The sequence below is a fragment of the Salvelinus alpinus genome, chromosome 4 (genome assembly GCF_045679555.1).
Source record: "Salvelinus alpinus chromosome 4, SLU_Salpinus.1, whole genome shotgun sequence".
NCBI classification, from domain to species: Eukaryota; Metazoa; Chordata; class Actinopteri; order Salmoniformes; family Salmonidae; genus Salvelinus; species Salvelinus alpinus.
The window spans coordinates 18,286,101-18,307,400 of NC_092089.1; the positions used below are offsets into that span (position 1 = coordinate 18,286,101).

The 21,300-nt window shown below is 43.8% G+C and overlaps 1 protein-coding gene across 3 annotated transcripts in view; it reads right to left on the reverse strand.

Moving 5' to 3' along the window:
* sntb1 (syntrophin, basic 1) overlaps nucleotides 1-21,300 on the reverse strand; it is a 75,337-nt gene that overhangs the window by 17,772 nt on the left and 36,265 nt on the right. For all 3 annotated transcript variants that reach the window (XR_011674518.1, XM_071395792.1, XM_071395791.1), the window contains exons 2-3: nucleotides 14,019-14,235; nucleotides 2,786-2,993 (exon numbers count right to left, since the gene is read on the reverse strand). Coding sequence is in view for 2 of the 3 variants with exons in the window: in XM_071395792.1 (XP_071251893.1) it covers nucleotides 2,786-2,993; nucleotides 14,019-14,235 (425 nt within the window). In the remaining variant the exon portion in view is untranslated. The remainder of the gene's footprint in view (nucleotides 1-2,785; nucleotides 2,994-14,018; nucleotides 14,236-21,300) is intronic.

A 21,300-nucleotide genomic window follows, 5' to 3' on the forward strand; every position in this document is an offset into this window, starting at 1 on the left:
GTTAGAATATTCTCTGTCTGGGAGAAAACACACCACACAGCGTGACAGGCTGCTGTTGTCATTTGCATGGGGGTTACTGGTGCAATGGAGGGAATGTTATGGACTAGAAAATACAATTTAGCAAGAGTGATAAGCACATACTACTACAAACAGCAAAGACACAACCTTGAATGTCTTCAGCATTTTTCTATGTAACTAAGTCTTAGTAACAATATCTTGGTTATTTTTCACAGGAAGGCACTTCATACAGTTTATTCATCTTGGCCTGTAGATAAACTCTCAACTCTCAGACACCCAATACAACACCGGCTTGCATAACATTATACAGCATAACAATCCTCATTATGAAAGTTACAGCACAATCCTCATTATGAAAGTTACAGCACAATCCTCATTATGAAAGTTACAGAACAATCCTCATTGTGAAAGTTACAGCACAATCCTCATTATGAAAATTACAGCACAATCCTCATTATGAAAGTTACAGCACAATCCTCATAATGAAAGTTACAGCACAATCCTCATTATGAAAGCTTAGTTACAGCACAATCCTAATTATGAAAGTTACAGCACAATCCTCATTATGAAAGCTTAGTTACAGCACAATCCTCATTATGAAAGTTACAGCACAATCCTCATAATGAAAGTTACAGCACAATCCTCATTATGAAAGCTTTGCTACAGAACAATACTTAATATTAAAGTTACAGAACAATCCTCATAATGAAAGTTTAGTTACAGCACAATCCTCATTATGAAAGTTACAACACAATCCTCATTATGAAAGTTACAGCACAATCCTCATTATGAAAGATACAGCACAATCCTCATTATGAAAGTTACAGCACAATCCTCATTATGAAAGATACAGCACAATCCTCATTATGAAAGATACAGCACAATCCTCATTATGAAAGTTACAGCACAATCCTCATTATGAAAGTTACAGCACAATCCTCATAACCATAAGCCTCTTGTCCCACTATGAAGTCCTCAGCTAGTTATGAGAACATATGATTCTGGAGGCCATAGGTCAATCCTATAACATTACCAACACATGTTGCCAAGTAACCATATTAAAACACCATATACAGGCTCACAAACGTAGCTGTAACTAAAGCCTACACAACCACATAGTTAGTGTGTAACAATCATTCAATTTAAAACTCTGCCACAGTATAATTGGTTATAGTATGAGAGTGAATATAAAGTCTGTGGTTAAAGCCAGGCTCAGGACAGTTGCACAGAGCAACCTCAACAAGGCTGTAAAACAAGGATCCCCTCCCTCTCCTCTCCTCTCCTCTCCCCCTCCTTTCCTGTGCTCTCCTCTCCTGTTCCCCTCCTCTCCCTCTTCTCTCTGCCTCCTCTCCTCTCCCCCTCCTCTCCTCTGACTCCCCTCCCTCCCTCTCCTCTCCTCTCCTGTCCTCTCCTCTACTGTCCTCTCCATCTCATCTCCTCTCCATTTCCTCTACTGTCCTCTCCTCCCCCACCTCTCCTCTCCATCTCCTCTACCCTTCCCCTCCTCTCCTCTCCTGTCCTTTCCTCCTCCTCTCCGATATCTGATCACATTAGCATGCTGAACTCCAGAGGGTCTGCTATGTAGTCTGTTGACCATCACACAGCTAAGTAGAGACTGACTCCAGTCTGTAGTCTGTTGACCATCGCACAGCTAAGTAGAGACTGACTCCAGTCTGTAGTCTGTTAACCATCACACAGCTAAGTAGAGACTGACTCCTTTGTAGTCTGTTGACCATCACACAGCTAAGTAGAGACTCAAACTCCAGTCTGTAGTCTGTTGACCATCACACAGCTAAGTAGAGACTGACTCCAGTCTGTAGTCTGTTGACCATCACACAGCTAAGTAGAGACTGACTCCAGTCTGTAGTCTGTTGACCATCACACAGCTAAGTAGAGACTCAGACTCCAGTCTGTAGTCTGTTGACCATCACACAGCTAAGTAGAGACTGACTCCAGTCTGTAGTCTGTTGACCATCACACAGCTAAGTAGAGACTGACTCCAGTCTGTAGTCTGTTGACCATCACACAGCTAAGTAGAGACTCAGACTCCAGCCTCCTGAGTGCGTCAGATTGACGTTGTTTAGAGGAACTTGGACGGCAGGCGAAGCCTAGGCAGACCACTCCACTCCACACACGCTGAAATGCTTTAGGCCTTATAATTATTCACAGACTCCAGGATCTGCATCCCAAATGGCACCATATTCCCTATATAGTGCACTAGGGTGCCATTTGTGACACACTATGGGGCAGGCAGGCAGTAATAAAAGAGGAACTCATTAAGAAGCCTGGAAAGCATCCTCTGGCTTGGCTTGGCTTGGCTTGGCAGACTGACTGATTGACTGACTGACCAAAGTACAGGGCTATAGTCTACTCGGTATTAGCCGTCTCGCTCTCTCTCTCTGCCAGGCAGGCCCTGACTAATAAGAGAGTGATGAAAGAGGATTTAGAGGCGGACGAGGAGGGGGGGAAAACCTGGAGTCACGCAGGAAACAGTCACCTGGGATCAATAGGTGCTGTACTGTACAGAAGGAACACTACAAAGCTCCCAGCCAGGCTTCTTCTGTTGGAAACTACTGCATCAGCTATACTATATGAGGTTCCAAGAATGCTTCACTCACCATCGTATAACTACCTCACAAAAATCACATATGAGTTATTATCAGAAGGTGGGGTGTGAATACATATTATACGTCTGATTAAAGGGAAGCACGTTTCTTTGAGGTGTTTTCCTGCACCAACATTCAATAAAGTACGGAGTAGCTCCCACCTTCTCAGCCAGCCAGCCCAGGTGTCTGATCTCTCTGCTCCCTGCGATTCCTGTTCTTCCTGTGTGCTCTTTGACCTCTGTGATGACCTTGTTGATGAGGTTAGAGGTCGCCGACTGCATGACCTCGAACCAGGCCTGGGCCGAGGCTGTGTCTGTACACCGTAACACCACAGTATGCTTGGCGTCCGGAGAGTGCAGCTCTAACTGCCTGGAGAACACACAAACAGACAGAAAGACATAGAGAATGCTGTGAATTAGTTTTGTCACAGGCAAATAGCTCCCATGGCACAGCTTCCAGTGGACATGAGAAAAGGCTTCTTCAGTTCAACAAAGGCTACTTCCCTTTGAAGGGAAAGGAAGATGGCCACCGTGTGCTTGATGATGTCCTAAGTGAATGGAAATGATCCCAAGCACCATTAAAGTCTGTTTCGCACAGCGCCTCTTCTTCTTCTTCTGGCTGAGATACACATTTCCTTTGATGTACCGAGCACTGTGTGTACAGTGGGTATGTATTTATTTACACACCTGCTTACTCATCATGGGTTGATAGGGTTTGTCTCTTGTGGGATGTGCAGTAAGTTTCAAGCCTTTCGGTTTTGGAAACATTAGCTAAGTATATGAATACATTCAGCTAACAACAAAGATAAATAAAATGAACAAGGTTGAAGGAAACCGTTTTCACCTCAGACCTGAGGGACTTGAGTACGACCATTGTTGATAAATCTACCTGTCATTAATTAGAGACAGTGGGAGACCATGTTATCATGATGTCACAAACCACTAGATCAACTGCAGGTGCTCTCTCTCTCTCCTACTCGCCCCCACCAACCCTCCCCCCACTCCCCCATCAACCCCCCCCCCCTCCCCAGTCCCCCACCACAGTTAAAAATAGAAACCAGAGACTTGATTGAGGAGAAACAGAAGCCAGATGTCATATGGAGGGAGCTGAAGTGTTTACGTTAGTCAGAGACAGACAGACAGACAGAGATGTTCCTGGAAAGAGGCCCAAGCTCTCCCCCAGACCTGCGCGGTTCAAAGACTATTTGGAATCATTTTGTATACTTTGAGCGTTTGCTTTAGTCTGCCTGGAGTGCCAGATGGGTGGGCATTGCACTTACAAGCTCAATCAAGCACAACTCAAATATTTTAAAGACTTCAAATAGTATTTGAACCCAGGTGTGTTCTCCCCATTCAAGGTCCATCCACATCCAGCCAGGTCATCGCTCCAACATGGGACACTATCTACTGAGCCATTAAAGAAGCCAAGGCCAGATTTAGAAAGTGGACTCACTGTGTGGCAAATCTTTCAATGCCTTTCCTGGTCAATGATGGTCTGTCTGCCTGTTTGTTTTCCACTGACAAACTGCTTTTTATTTGAGAGAAGAAGAAAAACCGTCTCGGGGAAAAAGGCAAATATCTCAAGCTAAAATAGACATGAGAAAACTGTTTTACACTTTAGCATCGCTTACTCTCTATGACGTCCTAAATGAATACTAAATCAGTCAATATTAAGCCTAGTCTATTTATAGCCCTAGAATAAACGAGAGAGACAGAGAGATGCAGTATATCTGTCTGAGGAGGGAGGAAACTCTCTCCTCTCCTGGCTGGGTAGTGTGGACGTCTCTCACCTAACAGCTGTTTACATTTCCACTAGTGACGAGATCTCTGCTCCTCTCTACCAGTCAGCTACAACAAGCCTGCAGCACACGTCCGGAACATCTCAGATAGCAGCATGTGTGTGTTTGTGTGGGAGCAGGCATCTTCCAGGATGTAACTCTAAAGTAACTGAAGGTTAGCCTGTTGTCGTGAGCAACGTGCTGAAACGATGGAAGTTATTAATACACGACCAAAACATTGTAGTGACGCCAGTAATTATCACTCAATACAAACACATGCTAGGTTGTGATAGTGTGTTAGATGAACCTCTGTGTTTAGTGATTTATATCTGATGTGTCTTGGGACGGACTGGATAAAACATTCACTACTTTGATGGTTATATTGTCATGTTTGTTACTGTCGTTCTACTGTTAGTGTGATACTGCAACACTGACAACAGAGGTAAGACCTATGTGCTGTAAATGTGATATTTCATTTATTTATTTATTTTATAAATTTGCACACAAAAAAACCTGTCTTTGTCACGTTCCTGACCTGTTTTCTGTTAGTTTTGTATGTGTTAGTTGGTCAGGACGTGAGTGTGGGTGGGCAGTCTATGTTTTCTGTTTCTATGTTGGTTAATGGGTACCTAATATGGTTCTCAATTAGAGGCAGGTGGTTTTCATCTCCTCTGATTGAGAACCATATTAAGGTAGGTGGTTTCACAGTGTTTGTTTGTGGGTGGTTGTCTCCTGTGTCAGTGTCTGTCTATGTTGCACCATACAGGACTGTTTCGGTTTGTTTGTTCATTTTGTTTGTTCGGTTTTTATGTAGTCATTTCCCTGTTCGTGCGTTCTTCGTGTTACATGTAAGTTCTTACGTCCAGGTCTGTCTACATCGTTTGGTGTTTTGTTAGTTATATCAAGTATAGTTCGTTTTCGTCTTCGTCTGTTTTGTTTAATAAATTATCATGTCTTATCACAACGCTGCGCCTTGGTTCAATCCATGCTCCTCCTCTTCGGAGGAAGAGGAACACCGTTACAGAATCACCCACCAACCTAGGACCAAGCGGCGGGGGAGAGCTCAACAGAGCAACCAGGACTCGTGGACTTGGGACGAAGTATTGGAGGGAAAAGGACACTGGGCGCACATTGGGGAATATCGCCGCGCTCGTGAGGAGATGGAGGTAGCGAGAGCCCAACAGCGGTGGTATGAGGATGCAGCTAGGAGACGTGGCTGGAAGCCTGAAAAGCCCGTGAGTACTACCCAAAACTTTCTTGGGGGGAGGCTAAGAGGTAGTGGGCCAAGGGCAGGTAGGAGACCTGCGCCCACTTCCCAGGTTAACCGTGGAGAGCGGGAGTACGGGCGGACACCGTGTTACGCAGTAGAGCGCAGGGTGTCTCCTGTACGTGTTCATAGCCCGGTGCGGGTTATTCCACCTCCCCGCACTGGCAGGGCTAGATTGGGCATTGAGCCAGGTGCCATGAAGCCGGCTCAACGCGTCTGGTCTCCAGTGCGTCTCCTCGGGCCGGCTTACATGGCACCAGCCTTACGCATGGTGTCCCCGGTTCGCCTGCATAACCCAGTGCGGGCTATTCCACCTCGCCGCACTGGCAGGGCGACGGGGATCATTCAACCAGGTAAGGTTGGGCAGGCTCAATGCTCAAGGGAGCCAGTACGCCTGCACGGTCCGGTATTTCCGGCGCTACCTCCCCGCCCCAGCCCAGTACCACCAGTGCCTACACCACGCACCAGGCTTCCAGTGCGTTTTCAGAGCCCTGTTCCTCCTCCACGCACTTTTCCTATGGTGCGTGTATCCAGTTCGGTGCCTCCAGTTCCGGCAACACGCACTAAGCCTCCTGTGCGTCTCCAGAGCCCTGTACGCACTGTTCCTTCTCCCCGTACTCTTCCTGATGTGCGTGCCCTCAGCCCGGTGCCACCAGTGCCGGTACCACGCACCAGGCCTATAGTGCGCTTCGAGAGGTCAGTGTGCCCTGTCCCTGCTCCCCGCACTAGCCTTGAAGTGCGTGTCTCCAGTCCGGTGCCTCCAGTTCCGGCACCACGCACCAGGCCTACAGTGCGCCTTATCCGGCCAGAGCCATCCGTCTCCATAGCGCCATCTGAGCCATCCGTCTCCATAGCGCCATCCGTCTCCATAGCGCCATCTGAGCCATCCGTCTCCATAGCGCCATCTGAGCCATCCGTCTCCATAGCGCCATCTGAGCCATCCGTCTCCCCAGCGCCATCTGAGCCATCCGTCTCCCCAGCGCCATCTGAGCCATCCGTCTGCCCAGCGCCGTCTGAGCCATCCGTCTGTCCCGAGTCATTAGAGCCATCCGTCTGTCCCGAGTCGTTAGAGCCGCCCGTCTGTCCCGAGCCGTCAGAGCCGTTCGTCAGTCAGGAGCCGCTAGAGCCGTTCGTCAGTCAGGATCTGCCAGAGCCGCCAACCAGACAGGATCTGCCAGAGCCGCCAACCAGACAGGATCTGCCAGAGCCGCCAACCAGACAGGATCTGCCAGAGCCGCCAACCAGACAGGATCTGCCAGAGCCGCCAACCAGACAGGATCTGCCAGAGCCGCCAACCAGACAGGATCTGCCAGAGCCGCCAACCAGACAGGATCTGCCAGAGCCGCCAACCAGACAGGATCTGCCAGAGCCGCCAGCGAGCCATGAGCGTCCAGAGCCGTCAGCGAGCCATGAGCGTCCAGAGCCGTCAGCGAGCCATGAGCGTCCAGAGCCGTCAGCGAGCCATGAGCGTCCAGAGCCGTCAGCGAGCCATGAGCGTCCAGAGCCGTCAGCGAGCCATGAGCGTCCAGAGCCGTCAGCCTGCCATGAGCGTCCAGAGCCGTCAGCCTGCCATGAGCGTCCAGAGCCGTCAGCCTGCCATGAGCGTCCAGAGCCGTCAGCCTGCCATGAGCGTCCAGAGCCGTCAGCCTGCCATGAGCGTCCAGAGCCGTCAGCCTGCCATGAGCGTCCAGAGCCGTCAGCCTGCCATGAGCGTCCAGAGCCGTCAGCCTGCCATGAGCGTCCAGAGCCGTCAGCCTGCCATGAGCGTCCGGAGCCGTCATTCATCCAGAACTGCCTCTCTGTCCGGAGCTGCCCTCTATCCTGAGCTACCTCTCTATCCTGAGCTACCTCTCTATCCTGAGCTACCTCTCTATCCTGAGCTACCTTGTCCCGGAGCTGTCCTTTATCTTGGTGTTGCCCCTTAAATTAGGTGGGGGAAATAAGAGGGTGGTCATTCTAAGGGGGAGACGTAAGCTGGGATTGACTATGGTGGGGTGGGGACCTCGCCCAGAGCCTGAGCCACCACCGTGGTCAGATGCCCACCCAGACCCTCCCCTAGACTTTTGGTGGTGCGTTCGGAGTACGCACCTTGAGGGGGGGGGGGGTTATGTCACGTTCCTGACCTGTTAGTTTTGTATGTGTTAGTTGGTCAGGACGTGAGTTTGGGTGGGCAGTCTATGTTTTCTGTTTCTATGTTGGTTTATGGGTACCTGATATGGTTCTCAATTAGAGGCAGGTGGTTTTCATCTCCTCTGATTGAGAATCATATTAAGGTAGGTAGTTTCACAGTGTTTGTTTGTGGGTGGTTGTCTCCTGTGTCAGTGTCTGTCTATGTTGCACCATACGGGACTGTTTCGGTTTGTTTGTTCATTTTGTTTGTTCGGTTTTTATGTAGTCATTTCCCTGTTCGTGCGTTCTTCGTGTTACATGTAAGTTCTTACGTCCAGGTCTGTCTACATCGTTTGGTGTTTTGTTAGTTATATCAAGTATAGTTCGTTTTCGCCTGTCTAAATGACTGTATAAAGACCAGGCCTGTCTAAATGACTGTATAAAGACCAGGCCTGTCTAAATGACTGTATAAAGACCAGGCCTGTCTAAATGACTGTATAAAGACCAGGCCTGTCTAAATGACTGTATAAAGACCAGGCCTGTCTAAATGACTGTATAAAGACCAGGCCTGTCTAAATGACTGTATAAAGACCAGGCATATCTAAGTCTAAGGCCATGGACTCAGGTCCTCCTGGGGACGTAGGCTCGCTGTAAAGGAGGGCTCAGGGCGATCGAGTTCCTGGTCGGGTGGAGGTGTCGGCCTCGGATAGGTTAAAGATGAGGAGGTAAGGGAGGACGGCAAAGTCAGATCCATAACTTCGGGATAAAATAGAACCGTAAAATTGTACCGTGGGGCAGCAGGTAGCCTAGCGGTTAGAGCGTTGGGCCAGTAACCGAAAGGTTGCTACATTGAATCCCCGAGCTGAGAAGGTAAAAATCTGTCGTTCTGCCCCTGAACAAGGCAGTTAAACCCACTGTTCCTAGGCCATCATTGTAAATAAGAATTTGTTCTTAACTGACTTGCCAGGTTAAATAACAATTAAAACAATTATTAAATATCTAAAGACAAGGCGAGCATGATCAATTGGTCCCTAAAGTAAAGGTAAAGCTGAGGGCATAAGGTGTGTGTGTCAGACAGAAACTGTTTCTCTATGTTAATTAAGGTAGACTATGTGTGTCTGATAGAAACCGTTTCTCTATGTTAATTAAGGTAGGCTATGTGTGTCAGACAGAAACTGTTTCTCTATGTTAATTAAGGTAGACTATGTGTGTCAGATAGAAACTGTTTCTCTATGGTTAATTAAGGTAGACTATGTGTGTCTGATAGAAACTGTTTCTCTATGTTAATTAAGGTAGACTATGTGTGTCAGACAGAAACTGTTTCTCTATGTTAATTAAGGTAGACTATGTGTGTCAGACAGAAACTGTTTCTCTATGTTAATTAAGGTAGACTATGTGTGTCAGACAGAAACTGTTTCTCTATGTTAATTAAGGTAGGCTATGTGTGTCAGACAGAAACTGTTTCTCTATGGTTAATTAAGGTAGACTATGTGTGTCAGACAGAAACTGTTTCTCTATGGTTAATTAAGGTAGGCTATGTGTGTCAGACAGAAACTGTTTCTCTATGTTAATTAAGGTAGACTATGTGTGTCTGATAGAAACCGTTTCTCTACGGTTAATTAAGGTAGGCTATGTGTGTCAGACAGAAACTGTTTCTCTATGTTAATTAAGGTAGGCTATGTGTGTCAGATAGAAACCGTTTCTCTATGGTTAATTAAGGTAGGCTATGTGTGTCAGACAGAAACTGTTTCTCTATGTTAATTAAGGTAGACTATGTGTGTCAGACAGAAACTGTTTCTCTATGTTAATTAAGGTAGACTATGTGTGTCAGACAGAAACTGTTTCTCTATGTTAATTAAGGTAGGCTATGTGTGTCAGACAGAAACCGTTTCTCTATGTTAATTAAGGTAGGCTATGTGTGTCAGACAGAAACCGTTTCTCTATGTTAATTAAGGTAGACTATGTGTGTCAGACAGAAACTGTTTCTCTATGTTAATTAAGGTAGACTATGTGTGTCTGATAGAAACTGTTTCTCTATGTTAATTAAGGTAGGCTATGTGTGTCAGACAGAAACCGTTTCTCTATGTTAATTAAGGTAGACTATGTGTGTCAGACAGAAACTGTTTCTCTATGTTAATTAAGGTAGACTATGTGTGTCAGACAGAAACTGTTTCTCTATGTTAATTAAGGTAGACTATGTGTGTCAGACAGAAACTGTTTCTCTATGTTAATTAAGGTAGGCTATGTGTGTCAGACAGAAACTGTTTCTCTATGTTAATTAAGGTAGACTATGTGTGTCAGACAGAAACTGTTTCTCTATGTTAATTAAGGTAGGCTATGTGTGTCAGATAGAAACCGTTTCTCTATGGTTAATTAAGGTAGGCTATGTGTGTCAGACAGAAACTGTTTCTCTATGTTAATTAAGGTAGGCTATGTGTGTCAGATAGAAACCGTTTCTCTATGGTTAATTAAGGTAGGCTATGTGTGTCAGACAGAAACTGTTTCTCTATGTTAATTAAGGTAGACTATGTGTGTCAGACAGAAACTGTTTCTCTATGTTAATTAAGGTAGACTATGTGTGTCAGACAGAAACTGTTTCTCTATGTTAATTAAGGTAGGCTATGTGTGTCAGACAGAAACCGTTTCTCTATGTTAATTAAGGTAGACTATGTGTGTCAGACAGAAACTGTTTCTCTATGTTAATTAAGGTAGACTATGTGTGTCAGACAGAAACTGTTTCTCTATGTTAATTAAGGTAGACTATGTGTGTCAGACAGAAACTGTTTCTCTATGTTAATTAAGGTAGGCTATGTGTGTCAGACAGAAACTGTTTCTCTATGTTAATTAAGGTAGACTATGTGTGTCAGACAGAAACTGTTTCTCTATGTTAATTAAGGTAGGCTATGTGTGTCTGACAGAAACTGTTTCTCTATGTTAATTAAGGTAGGCTATGTGTGTCAGACAGAAACTGTTTCTCTATGTTAATTAAGGTAGGCTATGTGTGTCTGATAGAAACCGTTTCTCTACGGTTAATTAAGGTAGGCTATGTGTGTCAGATAGAAACCGTTTCTCTATGGTTAATTAAGGTAGGCTATGTGTGTCTGATAGAAACAGTTTCTCTACGGTTAATTAAGGTAGGCTATGTGTGTCAGATAGAAACCGTTTCTCTATGTTAATTAAGGTAGGCTATGTGTGTCAGATAGAAACCGTTTCTCTACGGTTAATTAAGGTAGGCTATGTGTGTCAGATAGAAACCGTTTCTCTATGGTTAATTAAGGTAGGCTATGTGTGTCAGATAGAAACCGTTTCTCTATGTTAATTAAGGTAGGCTATGTGTGTCAGATAGAAACCGTTTCTCTATGTTAATTAAGGTAGACTATGTGTGTCTGATAGAAACCGTTTCTCTACGGTTAATTAAGGTAGGCTATGTGTGTCAGATAGAAACCGTTTCTCTATGTTAATTAAGGTAGGCTATGTGTGTCTGATAGAAACAGTTTCTCTATGTTAATTAAGGTAGGCTATGTGTGTCTGATAGAAACCGTTTCTCTACGTTAATTAAGGTAGGCTATGTGTGTCAGATAGAAACCGTTTCTCTATGTTAATTAAGGTAGGCTATGTGTGTCTGATAGAAACCGTTTCTCTATGTTAATTAAGGTAGGCTATGTGTGTCAGATAGAAACCGTTTCTCTATGTTAATTAAGGTAGGCTATGTGTGTCAGATAGAAACCGTTTCTCTATGTTAATTAAGGTAGGCTATGTGTGTCAGATAGAAACCGTTTCTCTACGGTTAATTAAGGTAGGCTATGTGTGTCGGATAAAAAACGTTGCTTTATGTTGATTAATCAAGGTAACATCTCTTAAACTCTGAACACTCTGATAGTTGAGAAGCGTAGCAGTTAATCCACTGTGACTATCACAGAGATGACCGTCGCTGTTACATTGTCCCAGGAAGAACAAGTGGTGGAAGTTACACATTGGTGGTGGATGAGATGACCGTCCTTGTTACATTGTCCCAGGAGAAACCAGTGGTGGGAGTTACACATTGGTGGTGGATGAGATGAGTCCTTCCCTGTTACATTGTCCCAGGAGAAACAAGTGGTGGGAGTTACACATTGGTGGTGGATGAGATGAGTCCGTCCCTGTTACATTGTCCCAGGAGAAACCAGTGGTGGGAGTTACACATTGGTGGTGGATGAGATGAGTCCTTCCCTGTTACATTGTCCCAGGAGAAACCAGTGGTGGGAGTTACACATTGGTGGTGGATGAGATGAGTCCTTCCCTGTTACATTGTCCCAGGAGAAACCAGTGGTGGGAGTTACACATTGGTGGTGGATGAGATGAGTCCGTCCCTGTTACATTGTCCCAGGAGAAACCAGTGGTGGGAGTTACACATTGGTGGTGGATGAGATGAGTCCTTCCCTGTTACATTGTCCCAGGAGAAACCAGAGTTACACATTGGTGGTGGATGAGATGACCGTCCTTGTTACATTGTCCCAGGAGAAACAAGTGGTGGGAGTTACACATTGGCGGTGGATGAGATGAGTCCTTCCCTGTTACATTGTCCCAGGAGAAACCAGTGGTGGGAGTTACACATTGGTGGTGGATGAGATGGGTCCTTCCCTCCTCCCAATCTAATGTGTTGCTTTAATTACAGCGCCTGCAGAAAGGATTCACACCCCTTGTCTTTTCCCACATTTTGTTGTGTTACAGTCTGGATTCAAAATGTCTGGATTCAAAATGGATTCAATTGAGATTTTGTGTCACTAGTCTACAAACTATACCCCATTGTATCAAAGTGGAATTATGTTTACAAATTATTTAAAAATGAAACGGTGAAATGTCTTGAGTCAATTCAACCCCTTTTGTTATGGCACGCCTAAATACGTTCAGCAGTAAACATTTGCTTAACAAGTCACATAATAAGTTGCATGGACTCACTCCGTGTGCAATAATAGTTTTTAAGATGATTGTTGAATGACTGCCTCATCTCTGTACCCCACACATACAATTATCTGTAAGATCCCTCAGTTGAGCAATGAATTTCAAATACCGATTCAACCACAAAGACCAAGGAGGTTTTCCAAAGCCTCTCAAAGAAGGGCACCTATTGGTAGATGGGAGAAGAAAAAAAACAGACATTGAATATCCCTTTGAGCATGGTGAAGTTATTAATTATACTAACCTAAATGACAGCGTGAAATGAAGGAAGCCTGTACAGAATACAAATATTCCAAAACATGCATCCTGTTTGCAACAAGGCACTAAAGTAAAACTGCAAAAAATGTGGCAAAGAAATTAACTTCATGTCCTGAATACAAAGCGTTATGTTTGGGGCAAATCCAACACAACACATTAATGAGTACCACGCTTCATAATTTCAAGCATGGTGGTGGCTGCATCATGTTATGGGTATGCTTGTTATCGGCAAGGATTATGGAGATTTCAGGATAAAAATAAAACAGGATAGAGCTAAGCACAAGCAAAATCCTAGATGAAAACCTTGTTCAGTCTGCTTTCCAACAGACACTGGGAGACAAGTTCACCTCACAGCAGGACAATAACCTAAAACATAAGGCCAAATATATACTGGAGTTGCTAACCAAGAAGATAGTGAATGTTCCTGAGTGGCCTAGTTACAGTTTTGACTTATATCAGCTTGAAAATCTATGGCAAGACTTGAACATGGCTGGATAGCAATGATCAACAATCAACTTGACAGAGCTTGAAGAATTTAAAAAAAGAATACTGTGCAAATATTGTACAATCCAGGTGACGTACCCAGAAAGACTCACAGCTGTAATCACTGCAAAATGTGATTCCAACATGTATTGAGGCTGGGTTTCTGTACAGCACTTTGTGACATCAGCTGATGTAAGAAGGGCTTTATAAATAATAATTTGATTGATTGATTATAAATACATATGATTATTGACTTGATAAAAACATGTTTTCACTTTGTCATTATGTGTTATTGTGTGTAGATGGGTGGGCGGAAAAATCAATGGAATCCATTTTGAATTCAGGCTGTAACACAACCAATTGTGGAATAAGTCAAGGGGTTTGACTACTTTCTGAAGGCACTGTATCTGGCAAAACACTAGCAATATAAATCCAATCAATTATAATTGTAGAAGTGTTACCCCACCTAGCTCTGCACCCCCTGCCGTTACGCCCCTGTGGATAATAATATACGGGGGGATAACAGAATAACAGTGATGCAGAATGATGCTGGAGCCTTTACCTCTTTTCAGGGTCTGGAGAAGTCATGCTCCTGGTGACGTAACACATCTTTAAGGGGATGCACCTCCTGTCCCCCTGTAGGGACATGGTGGGGGTGACGGGGACGTCACAGTGGGGGCTACCCAGCCTCGGAGACTCAGGTGGGGGCGTCTCCCAGCCTATCTCTGACACAGGAGAACCCTTCTTCACATAGGGGGTGGCTTCTCTCATGTACTTCACTGGAATATGAGAGACGAGAATTATGAGTAAGCTTTTTCACAGCCTGCCTTGAGGCTGGCTTCCCACATGTACATCACTGGACCAACAAGACAAAGGAATAATTGACTATGTTTTCATTGGTAGAGAGGTCATGCCTTTACTGCTGTTGTTTTGGTGAGGATAGTGCTAAGAGTCCTTGCCAACGTAACTTCAGTAGAGCTAGCTAGTGTCATATAGAGGAGATTGATATGCAGACTCATAAAGTGACCCTGCTGTAACCCCACAATCTGTACCAGGCCGGTAGTGGTCCAATTATATTATACAGTTCTATTAGAGGTCCAGTTCTATTAGTGGTCCAGTTCTATTAGTGGTCCAGTTCTACTAGTGGTCCAGTTCTATTAGTGGTCCAGTTCTATTAGTGGTCCAGTTCTATTAGTGGTCCAGTTCTACTAGTGGTCCAGTTCTATTAGTGGTCCAGTTCTATTAGTGGTCCAGTTCTATTATACAGTTCTATTAGTGGTCCAGTTCTATTAGTGGTCCTGTTCTATTAGTGGTCCAGTTCTATTAGTGGTCCAGTTCTATTAGTGGTCCAGTTCTATTAGTGGTCCAGTTCTATTAGTGGTCCAGTTCTACTAGTGGTCCAGTTCTATTAGTGGTCCAGTTCTACTAGTGGTCCAGTTCTATTAGTGGTCCAGTTCTATTAGTGGTCCAGTTCTACTAGTGGTCCAGTTCTATTAGTGGTCCAGTTCTATTAGTGGTCCAGTTCTACTAGTGGTCCAGTTCTATTAGTGGTCCTGTTCTATTAGTGGTCCAGTTCTATTAGTGGTCCAGTTCTATTAGTGGTCCAGTTAGTGGTCCAGTTCTACTAGTGGTCCAGTTCTATTAGTGGTCCAGTTCTATTAGTGGTCCAGTTCTACTAGTGGTCCTGTTCTATTAGTGGTCCAGTTCTATTAGTGGTCCAGTTCTATTAGTGGTCCAGTTAGTGGTCCAGTTCTACTAGTGGTCCAGTTCTATTAGTGGTCCAGTTCTATTAGTGGTCCAGTTCTATTAGTGGTCCAGTTAGTGGTCCAGTTCTATTAGTGGTCCAGTTCTATTAGTGGTCCTGTTCTATTAGTGGTCCAGTTCTACTAGTGGTCCAGTTCTATTAGTGGTCCAGTTCTATTAGTGGTCCTGTTCTATTAGTGGTCCAGTTCTACTAGTGGTCCAGTTCTATTAGTGGTCCAGTTCTACTAGTGGTCCAGTTCTACTAGTGGTCCAGTTCTATTAGTGGTCCAGTTCTACTAGTGGTCCAGTTCTATTAGTGGTCCAGTTCTATTAGTGGTCCAGTTCTATTAGTGGTCCTGTTCTATTAGTGGTCCAGTTCTATTAGTGGTCCTGTTCTATTAGTGGTCCAGTTCTACTAGTGGTCCTGTTCTATTAGTGGTCCAGTTCTACTAGTGGTCCAGTTCTATTAGTGGTCCAGTTCTACTAGTGGTCCAGTTCTATTAGTGGTCCAGTTCTATTAGTGGTCCAGTTCTACTAGTGGTCCAGTTCTATTAGTGGTCCTGTTCTATTAGTGGTCCTGTTCTATTAGTGGTCCAGTTCTATTAGTGGTCCAGTTCTACTAGTGGTCCAGTTCTATTAGTGGTCCTGTTCTATTAGTGGTCCAGTTCTACTAGTGGTCCAGTTCTATTAGTGGTCCAGTTCTATTAGTGGTCCAGTTCTATTAGTGGTCCAGTTCTATTAGTGGTCCAGTTCTATTAATGGTCCAGTTCTATTAGTGGTCCAGTTCTATTAGTGGTCCAGTTCTACTAGTGGTCCAGTTCTATTAGTGGTCCAGTTCTATTAGTGGTCCAGTTCTATTAGTGGTCCAGTTCTATTAGTGGTCCAGTTCTACTAGTGGTCCTGTTCTATTAGTGGTCCAGTTCTATTAGTGGTCCAGTTCTATTAGTGGTCCAGTTCTATTAGTGGTCCAGTTCTATTAGTGGTCCAGTTCTATTAGTGGTCCAGTTCTATTAGTGGTCCAGTTCTATTAGTGGTCCAGTTCTATTAGTGGTCCAGTTCTATTAGTGGTCCAGTTCTACTAGTGGTCCAGTTCTATTAGTGGTCCTGTTCTATTAGTGGTCCAGTTCTATTAGTGGTCCAGTTCTATTAGTGGTCCAGTTCTATTAGTGGTCCAGTTCTATTAGTGGTCCAGTTCTACTAGTGGTCCAGTTCTATTAGTGGTCCTGTTCTATTAGTGGTCCTGTTCTATTAGTGGTCCAGTTCTATTAGTGGTCCAGTTCTATTAGTGGTCCAGTTCTACTAGTGGTCAAGTTCTATTAGTGGTCCAGTTCTAGTAGTGGTCCAGTTCTACTAGTGGTCCAGTTCTATTAGTGGTCCAGTTCTATTAGTGGTCCAGTTCTACTAGTGGTCCAGTTCTACTAGTGGTCCAGTTCTATTAGTGGTCCAGTTCTATTAGTGGTCCAGTTCTATTAGTGGTCCAGTTCTATTAGTGGTCCAGTTCTATTAGTGGTCCAGTTCTACTAGTGGTCCAGTTCTACTAGTGGTCCAGTTCTATTAGTGGTCCAGTTCTATTAGTGGTCCAGTTCTACTAGTGGTCCAGTTCTACTAGTGGTCCAGTTCTATTAGTGGTCCAGTTCTATTGGTGGTCCAGTTCTATTAGTGGTCCAGTTCTATTAGTGGTCCAGTTCTATTAGTGGTCCAGTTCTATTAGTGGTCCAGTTCTACTAGTGGTCCAGTTCTATTAATGGTCCAGTTCTATTAGTGGTCCAGTTCTATTAGTGGTCCAGTTCTATTAGTGGTACAGTTCTATTGGTGGTCCAGTTCTATTAGTGGTCCAGTTCTACTAGTGGTCCAGTTCTACTAGTGGTCCAGTTCTATTAATGGTCCAGTTCTATTAGTGGTCCAGTTCTATTAGTGGTCCAGTTCTATTAGTGGTACAGTTCTATTGGTGGTCCAGTTCTATTAGTGGTCCAGTTCTATTAGTGGTCCAGTTCTACTAGTGGTCCAGTTCTATTAATGGTCCAGTTCTATTAGTGGTCCAGTTCTATTAGTGGTCCAGTTCTATTAGTGGTCCAGTTCTATTGGTGGTCCAGTTCTATTAGTGGTCCAGTTCTATTAGTGGTCCAGTTCTATTAGTGGTCCAGTTCTATTAGTGGTCCAGTTCTACTAGTGGTCCAGTTCTATTAGTGGTCCAGTTCTATTAATGGTCCAGTTCTACTAGTGGTCCAGTTCTATTAGTGGTCCAGTTCTACTAGTGGTCCAGTTCTATTAGTGGTCCAGTTCTACTAGTGGTCCAGTTCTATTAGTGGTCCAGTTCTATTAATGGTCCAGTTCTACTAGTGGTCCAGTTCTATTAGTGGTCCAGTTCTACTAGTGGTCCAGTTCTATTAGTGGTCCAGTTCTATTAGTGGTCCAGTTCTATTAGTGGTCCAGTTCTATTAGTGGTAAAGTTCTACTAGTGGTCCAGTTCTATTAGTGGTCCAGTTCTATTAGTGGTCCAGTTCTATTAGTGGTCCAGTTCTATTAGTGGTCCAGTTCTATTATCCAGTTCTATTACTGGTCCAGTTCTATTAGTGGTCCAGTTCTATTAATGGTCCAGTTCTATTAATGGTCCAGTTCTATTAGTGGTCCAGTTCTATTAGTGGTCCAGTTCTACTAGTGGTCCAGTTCTATTAGTGGTCCAGTTCTACTAGTGGTCCAGTTCTATTAGTGGTCCAGTTCTATTAGTGGTCCAGTTCTATTAGTGGTCCAGTTCTATTAGTGGTAAAGTTCTACTAGTGGTCCAGTTCTATTAGTGGTCCAGTTCTATTAGTGGTCCAGTTCTATTAGTGGTCCAGTTCTACTAGTGGTCCAGTTCTACTAGTGGTCCAGTTCTATTAGTGGTCCAGTTCTATTAGTGGTAAAGTTCTACTAGTGGTCCAGTTCTATTAGTGGTCCAGTTCTATTAGTGGTCCAGTTCTATTAGTGGTCCAGTTCTACTAGTGGTCCAGTTCTATTAGTGGTCCAGTTCTATTAGTGGTCCAGTTCTACTAGTGGTCCAGTTCTATTAGTGGTCCAGTTCTATTAGTGGTCCAGTTCTATTAGTGGTCCAGTTCTATTATCCAGTTCTATTACTGGTCCAGTTCTATTAATGGTCCAGTTCTATTAATGGTCCAGTTCTATTAGTGGTCCAGTTCTATTAGTGGTCCAGTTCTATTAATGGTCCAGTTCTATTAGTGGTCCAGTTCTATTAATGGTCAAGTTCTATTAGTGGTCCAGTTCTATTAGTGGTCCAGTTCTATTAGTGGTCCAGTTCTATTAGTGGTCCAGTTCTATTATCCAGTTCTATTACTGGTCCAGTTCTATTAATGGTCCAGTTCTATTAATGGTCCAGTTCTATTAGTGGTCCAGTTCTATTAGTGGTCCAGTTCTACTAGTGGTCCAGTTCTATTAGTGGTCCAGTTCTATTAGTGGTCCAGTTCTATTATCCAGTTCTATTACTGGTCCAGTTCTATTAATGGTCCAGTTCTATTAATGGTCCAGTTCTATTAGTGGTCCAGTTCTATTAGTGGTCCAGTTCTATTAGTGGTCCAGTTCTACTAGTGGTCCAGTTCTATTAGTGGTCCAGTTCTATTAGTGGTCCAGTTCTATTATCCAGTTCTATTACTGGTCCAGTTCTATTAATGGTCCAGTTCTATTAGTGGTCCAGTTCTATTAGTGGTCCAGTTCTATTAGTGGTCCAGTTCTATTAGTGGTAAAGTTCTACTAGTGGTCCAGTTCTATTAGTGGTCCAGTTCTATTAGTGGTCCAGTTCTATTATCCAGTTCTATTAATGGTCCAGTTCTATTAGTGGTAAAGTTCTACTAGTGGTCCAGTTCTATTGGTGGTCCAGTTCTACTAGTGGTCCAGTTCTATTAGTGGTCCAGTTCTATTAGTGGTCCAGTTCTATTAGTGGTCCAGTTCTATTAGTGGTCCAGTTCTATTAGTGGTCCAGTTCTACTAGTGGTCCAGTTCTATTAGTGGTCCAGTTCTACTAGTGGTCCAGTTCTATTAGTGGTCCAGTTCTATTAGTGGTCCAGTTCTATTAGTGGTCCAGTTCTATTAGTGGTAAAGTTCTACTAGTGGTCCAGTTCTATTAGTGGTCCAGTTCTATTAGTGGTCCAGTTCTACTAGTGGTCCAGTTCTACTAGTGGTCCAGTTCTATTAGTGGTCCAGTTCTATTAGTGGTAAAGTTCTACTAGTGGTCCAGTTCTATTAGTGGTCCAGTTCTATTAGTGGTCCAGTTCTATTAGTGGTCCAGTTCTACTAGTGGTCCAGTTCTATTAGTGGTCCAGTTCTATTAGTGGTCCAGTTCTACTAGTGGTCCAGTTCTATTAGTGGTCCAGTTCTATTAGTGGTCCAGTTCTATTAGTGGTCCAGTTCTATTATCCAGTTCTATTACTGGTCCAGTTCTATTAATGGTCCAGTTCTATTAATGGTCCAGTTCTATTAGTGGTCCAGTTCTATTAGTGGTCCAGTTCTATTAATGGTCCAGTTCTATTAGTGGTCCAGTTCTATTAATGGTCAAGTTCTATTAGTGGTCCAGTTCTATTAGTGGTCCAGTTCTATTAGTGGTCCAGTTCTATTAGTGGTCCAGTTCTATTATCCAGTTCTATTACTGGTCCAGTTCTATTAATGGTCCAGTTCTATTAATGGTCAAGTTCTATTAGTGGTCCAGTTCTATTAGTGGTCCAGTTCTATTAGTGGTCCAGTTCTATTAGTGGTCCAGTTCTACTAGTGGTCCAGTTCTATTAGTGGTCCAGTTCTACTAGTGGTCCAGTTCTATTAGTGGTCCAGTTCTATTAGTGGTCCAGTTCTATTAATGGTCCAGTTCTATTAATGGTCCAGTTCTATTAGTGGTCCAGTTCTATTAGTGGTCCAGTTCTATTAGTGGTCCAGTTCTACTAGTGGTCCAGTTCTATTAGTGGTCCAGTTCTATTAGTGGTCCAGTTCTATTATCCAGTTCTATTACTGGTCCAGTTCTACTAGTGGTCCAGTTCTATTAGTGGTCCAGTTCTACTAGTGGTCCAGTTCTATTAGTGGTCCAGTTCTATTAGTGGTCCAGTTCTATTAATGGTCCAGTTCTATTAGTGGTCCAGTTCTATTAGTGGTCCAGTTCTATTAGTGGTCCAGTTCTATTAGTGGTCCAGTTCTATTAGTGGTCCAGTTCTATTAGTGGTAAAGTTCTACTAGTGGTCCAGTTCTATTAGTGGTCCAGTTCTATTAGTGGTCCAGTTCTATTATCCAGTTCTATTAATGGTCCAGTTCTATTAGTGGTAAAGTTCTACTAGTGGTCCAGTTCTATTAGTGGTCCAGTTCTATTAGTGGTCCAGTTCTATTAGTGGTCCAGTTCTATTAGTGGTAAAGTTCTACTAGTGGTCCAGTTCTATTAGTGGTCCAGTTCTATTAGTGGTCCAGTTCTATTAGTGGTCCAGTTCTATTAGTGGTCCAGTTCTATTAGTGGTCCAGTTCTATTAGTGGTCCAGTTCTATTAGTGGTCCAGTTCTACTAGTGGTCCAGTTCTATTAGTGGTCCAGTTCTATTAGTGGTCCAGTTCTATTAGTGGTCCAGTTCTATTATCCAGTTCTATTAGTGGTCCAGTTCTATTAGTGGTCCAGTTCTATTATCCAGTTCTATTAATGGTCCAGTTCTATTAATGGTCCAGTTCTATTAGTGGTCCAGTTCTATTAGTGGTCCAGTTCTATTAGTGGTCCAGTTCTATCCAGTTCTATTAGTGGTCCAGTTCTATTAGTGGTCCAGTTCTATTATCCAGTTCTATTAGTGGTCCAGTTCTATTAGTGGTCCAGTTCTATTATCCAGTTCTATTAATGGTCCAGTTCTATTAGTGGTCCAGTTCTATTAGTGGTCCAGTTCTATTAGTGGTCCAGTTCTATTAGTGGTCCAGTTCTACTAGTGGTCCAGTTCTATTAGTGGTCCAGTTCTATTAGTGGTCCAGTTCTATTAGTGGTCCAGTTCTATTATCCAGTTCTATTAGTGGTCCAGTTCTATTAGTGGTCCAGTTCTATTAGTGGTCCAGTTCTATTAGTGGTCCAGTTCTATTAGTGGTCCAGTTCTATTAGTGG